Source organism: Pollachius pollachius (assembly GCF_949987615.1).
Source record: "Pollachius pollachius genome assembly, chromosome: 2".
In the NCBI taxonomy this organism is placed as follows: Eukaryota; Metazoa; Chordata; class Actinopteri; order Gadiformes; family Gadidae; genus Pollachius; species Pollachius pollachius.
In genome coordinates this window covers 44304162-44326801 of record NC_136935.1, presented here as the reverse complement: position 1 = coordinate 44326801, position 22640 = coordinate 44304162, and the positions used below count along the sequence as shown (strand labels likewise).

Here is a 22640-nt window from a genome sequence, read left to right as displayed (position 1 = left end):
TGCAGAAGGGGGCCTATCTTACAACGTTCACTAGACTATCTCTGGGACCTGTCTCTGGACCGCAAGTCTTCAACAGATATCCCGTTCAGAACAACACTCACTCTGGCTCCTTGGTACTCCAATTGACCACCAACTGAAGCCTACATGACTTGACTTTGAGAACCACCACCACCGCTACCACCACCACCACCACCGCTACCACCACCACCACCACCACCACCACCACCACCACCACCACCACCCCCACTACAACAACCTGCACCACCACTACAAGTACTCCCAAGACCTACTCCCAAGACTACTACTACTACTTTTCCCGCAGAGCTCCAGGGACCAGGAGTCTTCTCAGTGGGCGACCATGGCCTCCACGGGGATGCAGCTTTTGGGCTTCTTACTGGCGGTGCTGGGAGGGGTGCTGGGGACACTGGTCTGCGCCGCCCCTCTCTGGCGGATTTCCGCCTTCGTGGGCGGGGAGCTGGTGATCGCCCAGGTGCTGTGGGAGGGGCTGTGGATGAACTGCCTGTCCCAGACCACGGGCCACATCCAGTGTAAGACCTACGACTCCACCCTGGCCCTGCCCGCCTCGGCCCAGGCCGCCCGCACCATGACGGTGCTCTCCCTGCTGCTCTGCGTGGGGGCCCTCGCCCTGGCCGTGGCCGGGGCCAAGTGCACGCACTGCCTGGGGGACGGAAACCCGGGGGCCAAGTCTCGGCTGGCCAAGCTGGCCGGGGGGCTGTTCGGCGTGGCCGGGCTCCTGTTCATGTTGCCCGTGTGCTGGACGGCCTACGCCGTCGTCAGGGACTTCTACGACCCCGACGTGGCCGCGCCCCTGAAGCGGGAGCTGGGGCCCGCGCTTTACCTGGGCTGGGGGGCCAGCCTGCTGCTCCTGGTGGGAGGCGGGCTCCTGCACGCCGGCTCCTCTCCGCCGGGCGTCCAAGCGCGGGGGCCCGCGCTTGGACGCGCGGGGAAGGAGGGCCCCCAGCCCGTCGCGGCAGGGGGAACACCCGCGGAGAAGGCCTACGTATGAGGGCCGCTGAGGTCTTTGTTTGAGTTTCTTTTCTTTCCATTTTTAACCTGCCTACTGCCTGTGACCCCCCCCCCCTCTTGTTTGTCTGCTCGTGTCCTTGTGTTATTATTTGTTAAGTTATTTTGTTTTCTATGTTCCTGCCCACATTGTGAAGCGTCCTTGAGTTTGAAAGGCGCTATAAAAATCGAATTTATTATTGTTATTATTATTTATTTTTTTTCTCTCTGGGTAAGTTGCCAGAAAGATGTAAATATCACAGCGTTATAATTATATGGCGATGCATAATACAGTAAAAAAAAAAAAGGAAATAAGTGAGTCGACTGTGATGTTTGTGTTAACATGCAGTTTGTTCTACCGTATCGTTGGCTCATTATGTGGTCGTGTCAGAGTGGGTGGGACACTGTGGGTTGCACCAGTGAGCATTAATGACGTAATTCACATATTTCAGATTCCACTCCTCTGTGTGTGTGTGTGTGTGTGTGTGTGTGTGTGTGTGTGTGTGTGTGTGTGTGTGTGTGTGTGTGTGTGAGAGAGAGAGAGAGAGAGAGAGAGAGAGAGTAGGCAATGTGCAGAAAAGGTCAATGCAAATTGCTTTTTCACGCTAGCGTTGTAAAAAACTGGGTGTTGTTGTCATAACTTGTGTTCCAATGTTTTATTAAGACTTTTTGAAATAAAGGTATTTGTACGATTCTCATAATTAACATTATTCAACGATGCAATGAATGGATCAAAGACAGACAAATAGATGATAGATAGATGATAGAATAAAGATAAATAAATGTTTAGTGTTTTCGCTCTTTCCTCCTAATTCATCATTCCTGAATACCCCACTTGATGGCAGTGCAAACCAACTGATGTGGCGCCAGTCATTCTGTGACTTTATCCAGTCCAGGCTTTCTCGAAGATCATCATTCCGTAATCTTTATTCAGCATTTATAGTCATCTCTTTAGTTACAGGTTCCACATAAAGGGCATCACCCTGAACTCTGCTCGCTTGTATTAAGAAGGTAGCCTTCTCGAAGTTGACATGCTAATATATGCTAATATAGTGTATAAAATACTAACATATTTTATACAAATGTGATTCATTAGGCGTACAACAGACTGATGTGAAGCGTACTGCACGCCTGCTGCTGACCGTGAAGGCATTTTATCCCACATTCGAGAGCTAGGGTATAGTCCTGCTACGACGTGGCCTTTGCCCTTCAATGGTATAAGGACAGATAATAATCGACAAAAAGACAAGTGACAAAATACAATAATGCAATAATACAACTTTTTAAATATCCAAACATAAAATGATACGACCGTGGTGATTGCATCATCTTTAATTTTTTTAAAAGATCGTTTCATCATTTTATTGTTATTGTTTTACATCCAAAATAAGTTAACGTCAATTGTGGTAATGTTTAACAGCAAACCGTCTGCACTGTCTGGCACCATTGCAGTATACGTTAGGTATTGGGAAGAATAAGTAACAAAGTTAACCAACAGTTATGTAATGGCACATGGAACATTGTTGCAACACAGCAAACAGCGGTTCATTTTGGGCTAAATCATCTTCCCAGATACTTCCAGAATAATGTTACAAAAGTAGTATCTCTAATGGGAACATACTCTATTCTTTCGAGAGGACAATGCCACGTTTAGCACCCTTAAAGGGACACGACCATTTTCCTATTTCTGCTGAGCCGACAGTGGGTCGGTCTCACTTTAAATCTGCGGAGACTTTGACAACGAGGAAAGTGAAACAAGGCGGTCCTGCAATAGAAGGGTAAAACTAGGTTCGATTTTTTTTTTTTTTCATGCTGTCACATTCTGCACAGTTGCACACAGACCAGCGTTCACGACCTTTGGCTCTACCGGACAAGTTCGCCGAGAGGCAGTTCCTCAGCCTACGATGCCAATTGGCTGTTCGTGCAACTCTCGCGCCCCCACCAGTTTACAGTTCAATCGTGATACGTTTAGAATAACCACGGGAGGTTACTTTTACATATAAACACATGCGTACGTGCAGATGAGGTGACGCGCAAGTGTGCGTCGTCCAGAAAACCAACGACTTCCCGTCCACCATCGAATGTGTGAAGATTAACCAGGCTACCCTTTTGACCCACTGGACTGCTGTGGCCAAAGACACGGGCCAGTGTGGAGAGCACACTGCGTGGAAAGGATCTAAACCTGCTGCCTCTTCTTGAACTGCATAGACGGGAAGATCTTCACATCTCGCCAACATGACGGAGAAACGAATGTCGCGGTGGTATTTTGGGGGAATCGCCTCTTGCGGGGCTGCCTGCTGCACACACCCGCTTGATCTCATCAAGGTGAGTGCACTGCACACGGTGGAGGAACTATAGGCTACAGGAAATACAAGAGATGTCATCTCCTGTCCTGTGGACGTCAAAAGAACACAGGCCTGCACTAGACTCAGTCCTGCAGCTGTTAATCGCGGACGCCAACATCTGCAGCGTTTTTTCTGTGTCTATTTGTCCAGCACGATATGATAATATGTATTCGTGATCCATGATATTTTATTCTTTGTTGACCTTTTTAATTCGGTAATGCTTATCGAATGTGTAGATCAGTGGTCCAGTAGATGACCTAGATCCAGGAGGGATTCCTAAATCAGTGTCAGCGCGTGACTTATGTTGTGTTACCAATGGGGCAACTCACAGCCTTCAGTGGTTTGGTTTACTTTGAATGATCTGCAGCAACTTCACTCAATGCTGGACTCGACATGCTCACAGATGCGTGTAATTAGTATTTCCTGTTCACAAACGTAATTGTAGCCTTCAGTAAGTCATATGATGCATAGCCTTATGACCTGCAGGCAGACACGGATTACTGCGCGTTCCTGGTCATTGTTTCTCAGTATATCAGCTATTTGATGTAATCTGGTATGTTGTCACATTCGAACTCTATTATCGAATATATGCCGCAATAGGCCTAATACATTCGTCCATGGGTTTGCTATATCTTCTGTTGATTTAGGCAATTTAAAATATCAGCCATAGTTCTCTAACCACAGAGATTAAGGCATTGAAAGCCTGCCTTAACTTCTCGTCGCTGTAACTGACAAGGGTCTTGCCAAAATGCATTTGGGCAGCAGCAGGGTGCCTCTGTGTCAACCGGTGGGTAGATTTTGCCCCTTGAACTCAGTGCCAGTTAGCTGAGGTGTATGCAAAGGTGGCTCAATGCATTGCTGTCTATTTTGAATCACAGCATCCAAGGACGGACGGACACACACACACACACACACACACACACACACACACACACACACACACACACACACACACACACACACACACACACACACACGGTGGACTGAATATAGGAATAGAATGGGCTTTACGATTTGAAGGCCTTTGTCAGAACAGCAACAAATAACTGTTGCAAGGGCATTATGAGTCACGTGTTGGTCGATGTTTATTAGACAAGTCTATGTATAGTAGCCAAGTCTGTCAAGAAGTCACGTCTATGTCAAGGAGTCACATCTATAAAGTCTATGTATAGGAGTCACTTCTATGTATTGTAGTCACGTCTATGTACAGCGTTCACGTCTATGTACAGTGTTCATGTCTATGTTGCATTGTAGTCAGGTCTATATAGGAGCTTATCCCATGCATGTGGGCCTGCTATGGTGCCTACTTGAAATACATAAACCCGATCAACACCTAGAATACCTCTGAAATGGCTGAGGAGATGTGCTTGGATAATCGCAGAGGTACAGTCCATCTCCGCACAGTGAATGCTTTAAGGTGGCTTTGTCTTTGGCATAGTGTATGAATGCTAGTGACAATTGTGTAAACCTGCAAATTAGAAGTCTGAATCCACCTGTACACGACAGAGCCTGTGATGTACTCCTCAGCTCGGTTAGGGGACCTGGGAGAGTATGCAAAGTAAGCCAAAGGTTACAAACACAAGTTGCTTTGGTTGACATGCTCTCAATGACCTTCAAACTGTCTTAGCTCTCGGGATTTCAAAATTACCTATTTTTTCACATGGCGTACTACAAATTGAATTGGAATGCATCTCTGTACATAAGTGTTGTATAGCAGCCCAGTATTACAACTGGTTTGGAGGATGCAGTTTAGCAATAAAGTCAAGGCCATTTTATTCGTTTTGCCCCAAGTTGGGAGACATAGTCCGACCTATGCAAACACACGCAAATTACACAAACACAAATTTTAGCTATCCACATCATATGCAAACCACAGTAGTCCATGTTTATGTACAGTGAATAGATCCTTAAGTCAATGTTGAACACTGGCAGTATTGCCTGCAGTCTTAAATCACGGAGGCCGACTTTGAAGGACCATAAGTCAGTTATTGATTAGATTTTTTTCTGCAGAGTGAGGATGTCCATTTGCCAGCTGAACAACTTTGTCATTTTGCTTTGGTGTCTTTTTTTCCCCCCTCTTTTTCTTCTCAGGTTCACCTGCAGACTCAGCAGGAGGTGAAGTTGAGGATGGTGGGGATGGCCACACATGTGGTGAAGAGCGAAGGCTTCCTGGCCCTCTACAGCGGCCTCTCTGCCTCCTTGTGTAGACAGGTGTGGGCATCCTTTCAGCGAATGTGCAAACTTTGGCTCCATGCATCAAGTTCATACATGCATGTCCTCTGCTGTCCGTTACGCGTTATAAGTATATGAATTGTATATATGTAATATGTATTCATGCACGAGGAGCCATTATAGTATGCAGCTGTGCAGGCGAGTTGTATTGTAAAGAAGTACTGTAGCTGGGGAAAGCCAGTCACACACAGAAATGCAAAATAATGCGATTACTAAGCGTGTCTAGTTGCAGGATACTTTTGAGCACCACATAAGGCTTTGGGGGCAACCTTCATAACGGGGTCGGCGTCTGCCATGTTATGCCATGCCCAACAAGCCAGGCTGCTCTTGCATGATTGCACGGCTTGCTCTGCGTATGGTGTTGACCTGTTCCTCTCAGGAAAAAAAAACGGTTAAAGAGGACAGTTGCAGAAGAGAAAAAATCTTTATTTTATATATAACTTTATTATCTTATTTCCCTAGCACTTAGAGAATTTGGCCAGCTCTTATCATGGCTGCCACTTACGGGCCACATCACCCAGCTCGGAAACTTCCTCAGCGAATAAGGCCATTAGACTTGAGCCCTGCTCTGAAAGGTAGCGCTATGCTCCTCTTCCTCTTCCACGGCTATCATTTATTTAATGTAACCATGGTCAATCGGCACCTGCTGATGGGATAAACCGAGTTGCAGCAGGAAATGCGAGGCGTGAGGCAGGTTGAAAAATTCTTAGGTTGGCCGCCACCTTTTCAAAGCAGAAAAAAAAAACTGTTGTTCCGTCTGGTCCAATCACCGACACATTTGAAATGCACAGCAACAGTGTCTCCTATGAGGAATCGCGTAGAAGATGAACGGATAGATTCCGCTTGGTATTCATCGTGGGTGCCTTGTTGTGCAGGAAGAAGGGTTTGAGGATCTAAAGTCTGGCCCAGTTTGACTCCTTTTCCTTGTTATTTTTCTCTCTGTCTCCTTATCTCACATGACGTTTAGTCAAATTTCTACTTGTGCTCTATTTCTATAGTTCCTTATTTTTTTTGTTCTGACCCCTTTTCCCCCAAATATACTCTTTTCCCAGAGGCGTCATGGTAGGATAAACACATTTGCCCTTTTTAACGCCATCTCTGTGTCTGCTCTTTTTCTGTACCAGGGCACGGATAGTAGACTAAACTAGTGAAGATGACAAGTATTTACCATGGATCATGGTATTATCTTATTTCCATTAAAGTACTTAAGTAGTACACTAAAGTAGCAGACCCATAACTAGTGTTTCGAGTGGCACCTGTGTTTGCCCTGTGACCACACCTCTGTGAAAAGGGCATATTCCCCCCCTTTTCTAACTCTCATCTCGGGCCGTCCTTGTCGCTCCACAGATGTCCTATTCCCTGACAAGGTTTGCCATCTACGAGACTGTAAGGGACGTGATTGGGAGCACGAGCAAGGGGCCCATGCCTTTCTACCAGAAGGTCCTACTGGGGGCTTTCGGAGGTAGGGAGAGAACCTACCTTGTCTCTTTCTTACTGTCATCATTATTTCTTGTTATCTTTTGCTTTTGGCAGGGAGGAACACAGCTTTGTCTTCCTCTCTCGCTCACTCACTCTTCCTCTTATCACCATCACTGAACCAAATGATACTTCTGAAGTTCAAACTTGTCTTCCGCTGGTCTCATCCCTTGGGGAGGGGGTTCACGGGCTCGGTCACGTGCAATGATCTCCCATACACATGTCGCCCTGCTTCCCCCCCGCAGGTTTCACTGGAGGATTTGTCGGCACGCCAGCAGACATGGTGAATGTCAGGTGAGATGCGATGTCCAACTGTAACTTTCCTCCGACACCCTTGGGCCTTTCACACCTGCACCGAGGGTCAGACATTCTCCTGATAATCCCCAGTGGGGCTGTATGTGTGAACAGAAATGTCAGAATCCACCCCTCCAGGGTTCAACCTGCCAGGCCCCTAGCGTAAAGGAGAGCTCATAGCCAGCGAGTTGGTGTGTTGCTGGCTTGTTGAGGATGTTTCTATTGTGCCAATGGCACCGGTGTAGCTGCCTCGTACTTTTCTCTTTTTCTATTTTGTGTTATAACTTATCTGCGTCGCACCCTGTTGTGATTGGGGATATGTCTAAATAAATCACAGCGTAATCGTCCCAGTCAATAGCCTCCACCGCGGAGTGCTGTTGACCAAACCCTGGGACCACCACTGCATACTCTTTGCGTCACGACCTGCCTCCTACACACTCTACCCCGGCGCCCCCCCTCGCCTTAGGTGCATGGAGTACCTCAGATATGTGGGAACATGTCTGATGGGCCCGATCTCCTCATGTGTGAAAGGGAAACTCCTGATCGGTATCCCGACCTGATTCTTTGGAGTTCATGTGCAAAAGGCCTATTGGTTCAGACAGCGTTAAAAGAGGTCTGTTATAGGGGAGAAGGACTGCAACGTGATACAAGGGAGAAAACAACCAGTTTTTTTTCAACGTCTTAGCTGTCAAGGCCAAGCCTATGCTCAGACTTGCCAGGCAATTGCCTGGGTTATTGTTGTGCTTCAAGAAAGATTACAGTGGAGCACCCTGATCTTGTAGTGGTTTTGTCCATTGCAACAACCTGTGATTTTCTTTTTCAGGATGCAGAATGACGTTAAACTCCCACCAGAGCTCAGGAGGAAGTGAGTGTTGCAGCTGCCTCTGTTGTTTGCGGCCTCAGGCTCTTTAGCTGCCACGACAACATCGCAACTTACTTAACTTTGTGTGTGTGTGTGTGTGTGTGTGTGTGTGTGTGTGTGTGTGTGTTCCTTTTAGCTACAAACATGCTATCGACGGACTCGTGCGAGTCTTCCAGGAAGGTGAGAAGAGGCCGTGAATACGCAAGCGCACATTTCAACAGAAACTTTATCTTTGCGTCATTACTGACTCTCCACCTTCCTGCTTTACAGAAGGATTAAGAAAACTGTTCTCCGGCGCCACCATGGCCTCCAGCAGAGGAGCTTTGGTGACTGTGGGGCAGGTGTGTATTCACATGTATTCTGTGTGTGTGTGTGTGTGTGTGTGTGTGTGTGTGTGTGGTCTCTAGTGTAGTGATGGGCCATGATTTATGGATGCTTTCTGAAAACATCATGGGAGAATAAAGAAAAAATATATACGAAAAATATATATTTATCAGTTTAAGTTTACATGATTGCGCTCAATAACTAAAACAAATGGGTGCATGAATTATGATATTGACGTATAAAGTCTAAAATGATGCAATCAAAAGGGGTTAAAACTAGGGAATACATATTTTTGGGAGATGCATAAATCCTGATTTGCAGTTGTCTTGCCAAAGAAAATAACTGAGCGATCATTGTGCGTTGCTCTCTGAAGTTGGCGTGCTACGACCAGGCCAAGCAGCTGGTGCTGGGAACAGGCGTGATGGGAGATAACGTATTCACCCACTTCCTGTCCAGCTTCATTGCTGTGAGTATCATGGTGTTTTTCGACTTTGCTTTAATACCCACTGGCTGTCAGAATCGTTTTCAGTTGTGCAGTTTTTTTCCATGCAAATGATTTGCAAAGGCACATGTATCTGACTTTGACTGTGCATGTCTGTAGGGAGGATGTGCCACATTCCTCTGTCAGCCTCTAGATGTCATGAAGACCAGGCTCATGAGTTCCAAAGGAGAGTACACAGTAAGTACTTGCTATGTTCATTCGTGCAATTGACCTAACCCTGTCTCATCATTATATCCAATTTCAACTCTCTCTTTGTGTGTCCCTGCAGGGAGTGACACATTGCCTACGAGAGACAGCCAGGCTGGGTCCAATGGCTTTCTATAAGGTCAGAGACATTCACACTGTACAGAGCTGTATCATAAACCTTTTTCTCAAGACATTTAGTGACTATCTCTTTAAAACCATCTCCTGCAACCTTTTGTTAAAGTGTAAAATGTTTGGCACGGCAAGCTGTTTTAAACTCAAAGGCTCAAATCCAAACATGAAGTCGTATTTCTGATGCATTTTTTGAGCATCCCTGTGACTCCCCCTGCGATGCTCCCACAGGGTCTGGTGCCGGCAGGGATCCGCTTAATTCCTCACACAGTGCTGACCTTTATGTTCCTGGAGCAGCTCAAGAACCACTTTGGTATCCGCATCATCTCCTGATCTGCTCTGTCCTCCTCCTCTCTCCTCAATGCATCGCTCCACTGTTAACTCTTGAAGCGGCGAGTGGTGAGCACCACAGGCTCTCTTCTGTGGTGACCAGTCACATCTATAAGGTCCATTTGTGTCCATGGGGATTTAGGTCCAATGGAAACCAGAACTGTAATCTCCTGGCTTTTCTCCTTTATTTTTTTTCTTTCCATTGGTTTTAATGTTCCACCTCCATCTGCTTTTAAAACTGATATGATTATGAAAGAAAGAGAGCAGCGTCTATAACCTATAACTTCCTCTATCGGTGAAATCTAGGTTAATATACAGCATGAATATTTAGGTTCTGCTATTAACGTGCCATGTTGAACATTTATCTTTTAATTTTTTTTGCCAATGTTTAGGGTGACTTTAGGTTTGTGTTAATTTTGTAGTTACTAAACAATTCCTTCAGTTCTTATTTTTAATAATTATGCCTGGTAACATTGAATTCATTTAGAGTGTAGAATTGAATGTGTTTCCTACCAATCTATCCCTTTTCCAAAACAGAAAAAGACATTGCCAAAACATACGGTTGTTTTGATGTCTTACAGTGAATGAATCAATAGATGCCAATGGAACATTTACACGTTAGAACTGGACATATTATCTACTCACTTATAAGTGATGAGGTTGAAAAGTTTCTACCTGATTCCACCATGCTTGTATCCAAACCTTTAAGATGATGTATCAGACAAGGGGACCAAGGGGAAAATACTGAGAATAGTGTGGTAGAAATCCTCCCAGCCTTTATAAGTATACGTCAAAAGGAAGATGTAATACATCTATGAACCTTAGTATTTATGCTGATCTATTAATTGGTACTAATATTATGATCATCTGGAGAACTGACACCTATATAGCGTCTTTAACACTAATATGTGTCCATGTTATGACTGAAACCATATTGTGTCAAGGCACTTAACACACACAAACATACATGTATTTCAAACTCAAATTTTATTCAATAATGTTGTTGGCATTTTCCTACTAATGTGCTGTGTTGATTTTACGCTGGCTTCATTTCAAAGGTTTTGTGCAGTCATCTGACATATGTTGTTGCTGTAAAGTAGATTTGATTTAGGTTGGTCATAGTATTTCTGATGTGGGCATTATTCTCTGTAAGGTATCTACAGCAGTGTAATCATCTACTGAATTCCAATTATAGTGCTGTTGCCTTAAATGCGATATGCCCTCAAGGGGGCAGCATGGTACTGCTGAACGAAACTTACTGTCACGTAGATGGTTCATGTTTATCTCTTTCACTGCAAGTTTACGCATCCCTCATTTCCACTAATAATAATGAATGTGGCTCGCCTCCACGATTCTTCACTGTTGAGTCTAAATGAATCATCTCCGAGGGAGATGCAGCCTTATTGATGCAGACGCAGACTACAGTAGCCACCTTGCAATGTGAATTTGACAATGTCCTAGATTATTTTGTAGATTAGTAATTTATGATTTTGCAATAAAAAAATACTGGTTTAAAGGCTTATAGGTTTGACTTTAGCTTCTAATGTAGTATGAACAATTTATGTTAATAACAAATAAATCATGTTAAAACGTTTTGGCTGCTTTCATTGGGTTTTAAAGTTGACACAGGTGTCCCTCCACTCCACGGACCATAGATATTAACCAGTGGTAGTGAATGTACTCGCATTCAACTTTAACTTGAACTTATTTACTTAAATAAAAGTGGAACAGTACAGGCACTGAAATGTACTCAAAGTATAAAAGTAAAAAGTAGCCATGCCTGCAGTTTCTGTGCAAAGCTGAACCTCACGTCCTATTTATATAATTCAAAGACTGTTACAATTATACTATTCTAACTTTAACTAAAAAAAAAATGAACATTATCTTTGCCCCGATTTGAAAATCAGTTTTCAATGACAGCAACAGAACTCGAAAAACTATCATAACGAGAACACACTAAAGGTCTTTTTTACGAAATTCCCTGAAGTGTTTGAACTTCGTTGCATTCCACCTCTGTATTTAACACAGAGGACATCGATACCATAGTATCGTCATAGTAACACATATAGGCCTCTACGTCTCACTTTACCATCATTTAAGATCAATGTGTACTAGCAATTCATCAGAATTACCAGTCGAGTCAGTATGTTAAAAGTATATGATTGTTGTGTAAATGACTGGAATCACAACATGGGATGTTATCTGTTGATTGCTAGGCAGTAAAGTGGTTGAAAAGACCCATTGTAAAGTTAAGATTTTCTTTTCAAACCCTCTGAGCCCTGTCCTCCCATGCTTAACGTGCCACGTTGACCTCGCCACTCCACACAGCACCATTCTGCAGCGCGTTCTTGGTCTCAAGAACCCAAGTAAGTTCATCAAATCGTAGCCGATTTCAGGGGCTTAGCAAGATTGTGTAATTTTGGAGCGCCACAGGATTAAATGATTAGGGACAAACACTAGGGCTGAACCCACCAACAATAACGTGAAATTCTGGGATAAATGAATAACGTACCACTGATGACCTAACTCTGTACAAGGCTGTGGAAATAGCATTCCATGTCAAGACAGCATCTAAATGACTCCTCCTCCTCCTCCCTCCGGGCCGATGCTCGCACTCTGGTGACTGGGTTGCTTTTGGGCTTTTAACCACCTCCCCTCCTCCGTCCTGACGTGCACCCATCCAGCCCCTACACCCTGATCCCCCTTCGTGATGACGTGGCTGTGGAGTTCCAGAAGCTGCTGGAGGCAGGCCTAATCGAGCTGGTCGATGCTGCGCCAACCTGCTGGTTGCTAAGAAGCAAGGGGGGAGGGAGGGAGGGGTGTGTGTATGTGTGGGGGGGGGGGATACTTGCTGCCTTCAGCTGAAAAACAGACACAGCAGTTTGATGGTACTATTTACTAAAGCCGCCCCACTCAGCCCTGCTGCGTGGATTGTTGAGGGAGGACGCACTGTGGACATGCCATCTCATCACCCGTGCTCACACATTTTGAGATAATGTGGCGGTGGGTCCAGCACTCCCCACTGGTAGCTGAATGAGGCGTGGGTACTGTTGAGCCAGGCCTCATCCAGCTTCTCCACTCCCCACTGGTAGCTGAATGAGGCGTGGGTACTGTTGAGCCAGGCCTCATCCAGCTTCTCCACTCTCCGCTGGTAGCTGAATGAGGCGTGGGTACTGTTGAGCCAGGCCTCATCCAGCTTCTCCACTCCCCGCTGGTAGCTGAATGAGGCGTGGGTACTGTTGAGCCAGGCCTCATCCAGCTTCTCCACTCTCCGCTCCACGCAACAGTCTCACTGCGGGGCCTCCAGCAGCCACTGCACCAGACCATCACTCGACCCAATGTCTACCTTCCATTGGGTCGAGGTAGAGCTGTCATGCTTGAATGTCATCCGTGTAGCCCGTGGACACCACCGTCCCAAGCGTGCCCTGGTCACGGCTCAACTGGCATAGACAGGGACCCTGGTGAAAGGCTGTACAGCCTGTCTCCTGACTGCTGCCGTGCTGCCACCGGTGCAGCCACTGTGATGGCCAGCATGGTCACCGACTTCTGTGACTCGACGACGGACTCCTACAGCCATAACCACAGACAATATCTCCGCAAAATCTTTGCACAGTTTGCGCCCCTTTTTGGGGGACAGGGACATCGACCGTATCCACACGGCCTCATATCGACCTGAGCCAAATGGAGAGACAGTCAGCCGGTGAAGAAGGGCATCATAGCCCACCTGCCTCTACCACACCTCCCCTCACCCTGCTGCAGAACAGAGTGATGCAGCACTCCGCTATCGGCAGCTGCCTGGCGATAGTGACTGCTGCCCTTGAATCAGCAAAGCTCCAAGCAGAGCCAGATGAAATGACTGTGGGACTGACTCGGAGGCGGGAAAACACCATCTTTCACAGTATTGGCCTGGGTTAGATTCCGCCGTCACCGCCGAAACCACAGGCTACTGTCGTTGTGGTCCACGCCTATGCAAAGCTGCGCTCCGCTCGGGCCCGGCTACCTTCTGCCTGTCGGATGGATCAAGGTGGCACCCGAGCCACCTTCGGGAAGTGGCGCTGTCTGCCGCCACACACCTGGGGGCTCACATTGACTCAGGCTTTATAGCAGGTCCCTTGGACTTCCCAGCTGAGCAGCCGTCAGCCTCGGCTGGACACCCAGCTAACCCTGCTGAGCGACCAGGTAGTTAGCACATAGCTTGTTATATGGCAGGATAATGTACATGGCTGTTGAAGATTTCAGGCAATGTAAGCATGTAGGGTAACCACGTTCATTCTTGATAACACTACTGAAGCTGTCCTTGTTCTATTTGAGGTTAGCACACCCACGCTGCATCAAATCAATGAGGATCCTATTTCTTCCAAAGGAGTTATTTAAATCCCAGCCTCATAATATGAAATATAAACAAATGCATTTGAACTAGTATATGATACAACTTATATTCCTGTCCAGTACATAAATGGATAATAAGACAACCTTTTCTTTATTTATGAATAATATTATTGTTATTATGTAGTGTGCCATCAATCACCACAATTAACATGAAGGTTTGTGTGTGTGTGCGTGTGTGTGTGTGTGTGTGTTTTATATTGTAACATTATTTATGGTCTTTTTAGTATGTGACGGGTGTGTATATATCTAGGTATGCACACGGCCATGTATTTGTCAAATTTGCATCTCTAAAGTACATGTTGTCCATCAGATTGTTGATTGATTGATTGTGTTGCTGAAGGCATGTGTGGGATGCAAATATGTCCATTCCATCAGCGTGGCATGCTCTTGAAGCTTTGTTAGCCTCTCCCTGCTAATGTATATGCCATGCATACATTATTCCACGTGCTGTTCTGCTTGCAGTGCCCCACGAGGGAGTGTAAGTACCATAGTGTTGATTGGAAAGACATGAAGAGTGTATTTTACAGAGGGCTCCAAACAAGACGCCTCTGCCCTGTGTGTTTATGCAGGCCTCCGTAAGTTAGCACTGGACAGGACGTAGAATGTGTTGCTTTTCAATACACAGAAGAGCACGTCATCTCACTGTTAGTTAGTGTTTGACCTTGAAAAGAAAACTGCTAAGCCTAACCCTAATGAGCTACTATGGTAATGTAGGAATATGCTCTATTTTAAAGGTCCATGGAGCTGGATCCAAATATGGCTGAACTATTTTACTTCACCTTCCTTCTCCATGCTGGTTCACTATGGACTTTATCCCCCCAAGGCTCTCTCATTGTCTCCCTCTGTTAGCCAAGGTTTCAGCGGGTGGAAACGAAAGCGCTGAAACACAAGATGACTCAACGAAGAAAACTGAATAGAGGCGAAGTAGGAACTGCGTAGGTTCATCTCCTTCCCGAGGAATTACATCTTCGGCATCACACAAAGGAATTCATGGCTATCGACAGAAATGCTTTTCATGCCAATGGAGACGTTAGATTGAAAGCTATTGAAATGTGATTTATGTGTATGTGCGTGTGCGTGTGTGTGTGGTATGTATCTGTTTGTTTGTATCTAGCTACACATCCAGGCAGTTCCTCTGCCAAAGAATGGATGACTTCAATGCAAATTAAATAATAGCAAATAATAATTATTCTGTTATTACTTTGTATGTTCTCTGTTGGAGTGTGATGTACGACATATCAATAACTGATCCTCGTGTTCAACCTACCAAAGTTCTCACATGTAACCCCCCTCTTCCGAGACCTCCACTGGCTCCCTGTTATAGCTCGCATCAGATTCAAGATGATGGTACTGGCATACAAGGCAGTCGATGGAACTGCCCCTGCCTACCTCCAAGCATTAGTAAAGCCACACACCCCAGCTCGATCCCTCCACTCAACTACCTCAGCTGGACGTCTGGTACCGCCATCGCTAAGAGCAAGCAAAGGCCGATCAGCGAAGTCACAACATTTCTCTGTTTTGGGACCTCAGTGGTGGAACGAGCTCCCTACCGATGTCAGGACCGCAGAGTCGCTCACCAGCTTCCGCAAAAGACTCAAAACTCACCTGTTCAGAGTTCATCTCGACTCTGCATAGAAACCAATGTACAGCCACCATTGAATGTTGTACGTCCTGGCACTTGTACATTGCACTTATTCAAGGTACTTAATTGTGTAGCATCTACAGTAGCTGCTATCGCTGCTTTACACGGGGAATGGGTTAGCCTAGCGATTGTAATACTTGCACTTGGTTCTATGAACATCTTTACTGTACGGACAGCGATATATTGTTTCACTTCTTATGAAAAATGTACTTATTGTAACAAATGCACTTATTGTAAGTCGATTTGGATAAAAGCGTCTGCTAAATGCCCTAAATGTAAATGTAAATGTAAATCTAAGCATACTCAGTTGTGGGCTGCACACCTGTTGCCCATTGAGTAATCAGTGTGCACACGTGTGATGGCCCCAGCCATCACCACAAACACTTAGGGAGAGATCTCCTGCATGGCAGCATGGACCAACAAGTCATATCATTATCCGCAAACTTACCATAAACCGGATTTCCAGCCAAAACACGCTGCGTCCTTGTCTCTATTATTTATTTATTTATTATTCTCTTTATTATATTGCTGTTGCAAAATGAATCACCATCCAATTCAACCACCATCTATGAATTTATTTCACTATTTAATTGGACTATTTGCCTTGATCCAAATATGCCAACCAAGAAGTAACGTGTGCTTTGTTTTAATGTTTTTAGAGAGAGAAAAAGAGAGAAAGAAAGATTAAATAAAATAAAATAATTGTGTTTTGTCCTTCACATAGTAGGCTAATATGAAACTGAAGTGTCCTTGCTGCATTTATTCCTTTATGTCTCGGTAGAATGCTGCATAACGATATAGCTGATCCTATTAATGTGTTGTAAAGCAGCAAAAAAATCGGAATTATTACAAAAATGGAGCTGATTGGCTGGGGCTTTCGAGCGAATGGATTGGCGATCGTGAAAGCGCCCCAACACATTGACTATTCAAGGGCGCAACCCTCAACTTCCATACCACCAACAATCTGACCTGTTTAGCCACATTATTTGTCTTCATGGTTTCGGTTAGAAACTTAATTTTTTATTGTTTTGGTAATTCACAACTGGCCCACTGATGTATGTACCAAAGACAGAGTGTGAAGGAATTTTACTGTGACCAAATTTCACTATGAATTTAGCAGATGCATTTATCTTTCGCGTCTTATTAGATTTTCCAAAAATGGAGAAGGTAGGGGAAGGTAAAGGTTGACGTACCTTGCTGAATGATGCCTACAGGTAAGACATAAGGGACTTGGAGATCAAACGCCGAACCTTTAATCTGGGAGGCAAGGACCCTAGGCATTCACTATCTTGCAAATATTATGCCTCTGCTTATATATTAGGTTCCAGGCTTGGGTTTCAAACCATAGACCGCATAAAGGTTCTAAGCCCTTGACGACTAAACATTTACCTACTTGCATTAACTTCCCAAAGCTGCAGTGAAACACTATATGGCAAGTTTTCGTTCTCACCATATGGATCATGATGGAGATGAGCCACTTCTAGACAGGCAGAGAGCGAGAGAATGATCAAATGGAGTTGTCTTACATTATTTGAAAACCTATGAAATGTTAAAGCTGCTCTCGATGCTACATCAGTCATCACATGACGTCACTGTGACTTGGGGTGGGTGGGCGGGAGGTGGGGGTTAAGATATTGTGCTGCTCCACTCACCCTGCTGCGTGCAGCGAATTACGCACAGCGATCGAACATTCTGTGAAATAGGCTCCACAAGTCTGACAGCCGTCAGCTGGGAGATTCTCCATGCATCCCGTAAAATATCCAACCTCACATAACACATAATTGACGCACTAAACACAATTCGACGCAAACGAAATCTGCAGACCAGAAACTAAACGAAAACTTATGACAAGCAACTTTTGACTATTAGGTGTTAAGTGACATTTAAAAAACAAACAAACGTGTTTTCTGCCTTCGGAATCTCGGATATACTTTTGCGTCTATCTTGTGGTGGATGGATTTTAATTTTGCCCATGGGCCAGGGCGGGAAATGAGCTACGGTGTGCTCGGGGGTTACAGAGGCGTAACAGCAGGACCGGAAGGTAAGGTAAAGAGAATCTATCTTTGAGTGGAGAGTAACATGCAAAATGATTCTATATTCTAACTCTGATCATTATCATTGTCACATTTTAATTAACACTGAATTAGTGTGCGTGCGTGTGTTTCTGTTTTAGGAGCAAACCATAAACATTCATAAACAAAATCATTCATTTTATTAAAAGTGTAATAAAACTCCCCCCCCCCCCACACACACACACACACAAACACACACATCCATGCGACCACGCAAACACACGCACACATTCACAAATTTACAAAACTGAAACTACCTTAAGATTGAATCAAGGGCTGAGGAAGAAGAGAGAGCGAGGGGGATACAGAGTGAGATATAATGTAAGATGTTCCCAGCTGTGTATCAACACCTCAATAACTAAGTTTACTTGATCACATATTATGGAGACTGATCAATTATGCCTTTACCGATCACATTAATTGATCACATGTGTCGCTAACTGAACACCAAATCAAATATCAATACATGTCTCAGAATCTACTGATTAGCGTTTATGAAAATTTGCCTGTGTGCCTGTGTCTGTTTATACAAACAAGTCACACAGTCCTGCTTAAATATTACATAAGTGTGTGTGTGTGTGTGTGTGTGTGTGTGTGTGTGTGTGTGTGTGTGTGTGTGTGTGTGTGCATATTAAGAGCACTAATACTCTCACCCCTGATTGCCAAGTATGACTGCTGGCCGGTAATAGCCCAGTATCAGACATTAAAATGTCAACATTTTATTCACGGGTATTGACAAACGTCCAAACTTTGCAACATATTCTGCAGTTGAACTCCCATTCTTGTTGAAAATGTGCTGAAAAAAATATACAACCGCAGCTGTGGAAAAGCTCATGAACATAAATGTGGCCATGGATTGCAATGAAATACCGTCAAGAGAGAAAGAAAGAGAGAGAGCGAGAGAGAGAGAGAGAGAGATCTATAGAGAGAGAATAACGAGAGGGAGCGAGAGAGATATATACAGAGGGAAAGAGAAAGAGAGTGAAAGAGATACAGAGAGAGAGAAAGAGAGGGAAAGAGAGGGAGAGAGATAGAGATACAGAAGGAGGGAGAAAAAGAGGGAGAGAAAGGGCAAGAGAGAAAGAGAGAGAGAGAGGAAGAGAGAAAGAGAGGGGGAGAATAAAGAGAGGGAGCGAGAGAGACAGATATACAGAGGCGGCGAGAAAGAGAGAGAGAAAGGGGAAGAGAGAAAGAGAGGAAGAGAAAGAGAGGGGGAGAATAAAGAGAGGGAGCGAGAGAAAGAGATGCCGAGGGGGCGAGAAAGAGCGAGAGAGAAAGGGGAAGAGAGAAAGAGAGTGAGAGTGAGTGGGAAGAGAGAAATAAGAGAGGGAGAAGGGGGGAGGGAGGAAGAAGGTGAGAGGAAGGGATACAGAGAGAGAAAACGTGAAAGGGTGTGGGAGGGAGAGAGGCATAGAGAGATCCACTCGTGAAAAGTGACTCCCTGTGCTTATAGGACCCTGCAGGGTCCTATAAGCACAGGGAGCGGACAGAGATGTGCTTGGAGCAGTGAGTGACGCTGGCTAGCGCCAAGCTGCATCAGAGCTCATCCATTATACATGAAAGGCTAATATGTAATGTTATCTACACAGCCAGGGGGGAGGGGGGGGGGGAAGAGGAGAAAACCGGGAATAAAGGTCTGAAAGAGAAAAGAGTGAGACGGCATAATATTGTGCTTGTCAGAGCAGGTGCTTTGTGTGATCTAATCACAAGTGTTCCACCATGTGTCATGTGGAGCGACATTCTGCCAGGTGTGAACTGACCTGCTTAGAGCCAACCGCTTGTGATCGGATCACCCAAGACACATGTTAATGCCTCTCCTGACAAATGTACTTATTGTGCGTCGCTTTGGATAAAAGCTTGTGCTAAATTCCCTAAATGTTGATGTTAATGTGAAGCCAGGTGTGGAAAGGGCCACACTCACTCATACACAGACACACACACACACACACACACACACACACACACACACACACACACACACACACACACACACACACACACACACACACACACACACACATGCACGGTCCCTGTTTAGTACATATACGTGTGACCCACTACAAAACAGACTAACCACATTAATAATGGATGGTTGTTCAACCTTGAAACAATACAAGAGGGACTGAAATAGGGCAAAAGGCCAGGGATCATGTGGGGAATGATAGGATTGTACATATTAGCTTTTATGCTCAGGTTACATATATGTAGGGACAGACACTCACACATACACACTCTCTCTCACATGCACACACACACACACACACACACACACACACACACACACACACACACACACACACACACATACACACACACAAACACACACAACAGACACAGTATGTTTGCTTGCGGTGCAAAGGGGGGTAGGACTGACAGACAGACAGACAGACAGACAGACAGACAGACAGACAGACAGACAGACAGACAGACAGACAGACGGAGAGAGAGAGAGAGAGACACACACACACACACACACACACACACAAAGAGGGAGAGAGAGAGACAGAGAGACAGACAGACCGACAGACAGACAGACAGACAGACAGACAGACAGACAAACCAATGATAGACAGATACGGGCAGATAGATAGATAGATAGATAGATAGATAGATAGATAGATAGATAGATAGATAGATAGATAGATAGATAGATAGATAGATAGATAGATAGATAGATAGATAGATAGATAGATAGATAGATAGATAGATAGATAGATAGATAGATAGATAGATACCAGTTGTTTATCTGGTTATCTCTAATGGGATTTGGCTGAAGGGTATCTTAGATAAGATTGATAGGACCCTCTCTGCATTTTGTTAGGGGAATGCAAGTAACACAGAAGCAAACACACACACATAGATAAACACACACACACATACACACAAACAGACATAGACACACAAACACAAATAGACACACACACACACACACACTCACACACACACACATACACACACAAACACAGACCAACCATATGTGGTTTGCTTCTGGCACCGATGGTTTTGGAATCCTCTTAATATGTTTTGGTAACAGGTTTAGCCCGCAAGCAGTTTGGTTCTCGGCCGAGCTTCTAGGGGACTTCGACTTGTCTAAGACACAATTAAGCCAATAGTCATGCAATGTCATGCAATTACACCCTTTCTGAAACAAATGCATAAATATCCCACGGGATGTGTGTGGATAATACGTCACAAGTGTGTCTCATGGACGACATGGTAAACGTGTGTTACCTTCAGAAAGGGTCTTAACGGCAGACAGTGCCAAGTGCCCACCACTTTGCGTGTATTTTATGGCCTCTAAAATTGTTTTATTTAATACAAGCCTTAATCCCCCTCCGTTCCAATCTCTTTAATCAATGTTACCTGTTATCTTTCCCCAGACGTTCTAGCGCTGGCTAGCAGCTTTTATTTTAGCTCCTAAATAAAGCTGAACGATGAATCGAATTCAAACCGATATTGCGATGTAAAAGAATGCGATTTGCAAATCGCAAAGGCTGTGATAAAATATAAATATATATATATAAAAAAAAGTGAATTGTTACTGTTACTGACTGGAGATCAATAAGATTTGTATTACATTTGTTCTACAATTCAATAGTTAAATAAATATGTTATCATATCAATTCATGCTTCAATTCATCCCAACACATAGGCCTTGCCTAAAGGAAAGAGCAGTTTATATGTTGACTGCTTCCAATGTTTTGTTGGTCATACTATATAATCATTTATTGCTTGTTTAGTGAATAATATAGAACATAAGGAACGTTACAAATAAAAATCGCATACTAAATCCCAATCGCAATATTGGTCGAAATAATCGCACTTCGATTATTGCCCCAAATCGTTCAGCGCTACTCCTAAACCTGCTCATTGGCCGACGTGTTTCCTCGACGATGCCTGGTGTTCACCTGGCATGTTAAGAACCACCTTCTGCGGGGGGATAGTTTGACCATATTGCACATCTCTGGTGGGGAAGAAAGGTCTCATCTCTCATCTCACTCTGGCTAAGGCCGCCTGTGTTGAAAAATGAAACAAACGCGATGTGTAATGTATCCCTCATCTATTCAGCAGGCTTTAGAATTCACCCGGGGAGACTGAGCCTCACGAATAGGAAAGGCGAAAATTTGCCTTCGCCCACTAATTTAAACATTTTAGAGAGGCATTTGAAAATTCCCATGGCCCATTCGCAGCCTTCAACAATAACTGGTGTATCATGTTTTTGCACTTAATTGGACACATGGGTCCTGCGTATTCCCCCCCTTTGCAAACACACAATCTTGCCCAGACCCTACTGCTTTTTACTGACCAACACATGGTGTTGGTATGAATCCTAGCCTTTTCTGTATCTGTACTTTGGATGTATTTTTTATAGACAACATCTTGTAGTTTCATTAGTTTCAGCTAGCCTTAGCGCCTATAACTTCTGCTCTAGCCTTATAGCTACTCTCGCTCGCTCAATCACACACACACACGCACACACACACACACGCACGCACACACACACACACACACACACACACACACACACACACAAATACACACATTCTGCACATATATGGACTTCATGTGCAAATGGCAGAGGGAACTTGTGTCTTTATGTGTGTGTGTGTGTGTCTGTGTGTGTGTTTGTGTGATTGTGTGTATGTGTGTGTGTGTGTGTGTGTGTCTTTGGTATACCTTCCCTGCCCTCTAAGCTCCCTCATGTTTATGGCTGTCACAGGTTTGGCGGTGTGTGTCGGTGCATGTTGTGTCTCTGGCAGAGAACCTTGTCTAAACATGGCTCGTTTAGACATGAAACCTTCACATGACATTTCAGTAAGTTTGTGTGTGTGTG

The 22640-nt window shown here is 44.7% G+C and overlaps 3 protein-coding genes across 5 annotated transcripts in view; all 3 read left to right on the top strand.

The window, feature by feature from the left end:
* Window positions 1-358: 358 nt before the first annotated feature.
* LOC307070321 (claudin-4-like) lies at window positions 359-1027 on the top strand (the record flags this gene model as incomplete). Its single annotated transcript, XM_079728756.1, has 1 exon — window positions 359-1027. One exon carries the CDS (start codon window positions 359-361, stop codon window positions 1025-1027), a length of 669 nt encoding a protein of 222 aa, XP_079584882.1.
* A 1822-nt stretch (window positions 1028-2849) lies between these two features.
* On the top strand, window positions 2850-11223 carry slc25a10b (solute carrier family 25 member 10b). Its single transcript, XM_079729330.1, has 11 exons — window positions 2850-3348; window positions 5460-5579; window positions 6948-7062; window positions 7322-7370; window positions 8194-8235; window positions 8369-8412; window positions 8503-8573; window positions 8930-9022; window positions 9158-9235; window positions 9327-9383; window positions 9605-11223. Exons 1-11 carry the CDS (start codon window positions 3259-3261, stop codon window positions 9704-9706), a joined length of 861 nt encoding a protein of 286 aa, XP_079585456.1. The 5' UTR covers window positions 2850-3258; the 3' UTR covers window positions 9707-11223.
* Window positions 11224-17405: 6182 nt separating this feature from the next.
* Window positions 17406-22640, top strand: part of gcgrb (glucagon receptor b) — a 19474-nt gene continuing 14239 nt past the window's right edge. For 2 of the 3 annotated variants that reach the window (XM_079728798.1, XM_079728795.1), the window contains exon 1: window positions 17406-17775. The gene's annotated coding sequence lies outside the window, so the exon portion shown is untranslated. Of the gene's footprint in view, window positions 17781-22640 lie in introns of all 3 variants that reach the window. The other variant, XM_079728796.1, reaches the window with a different exon arrangement.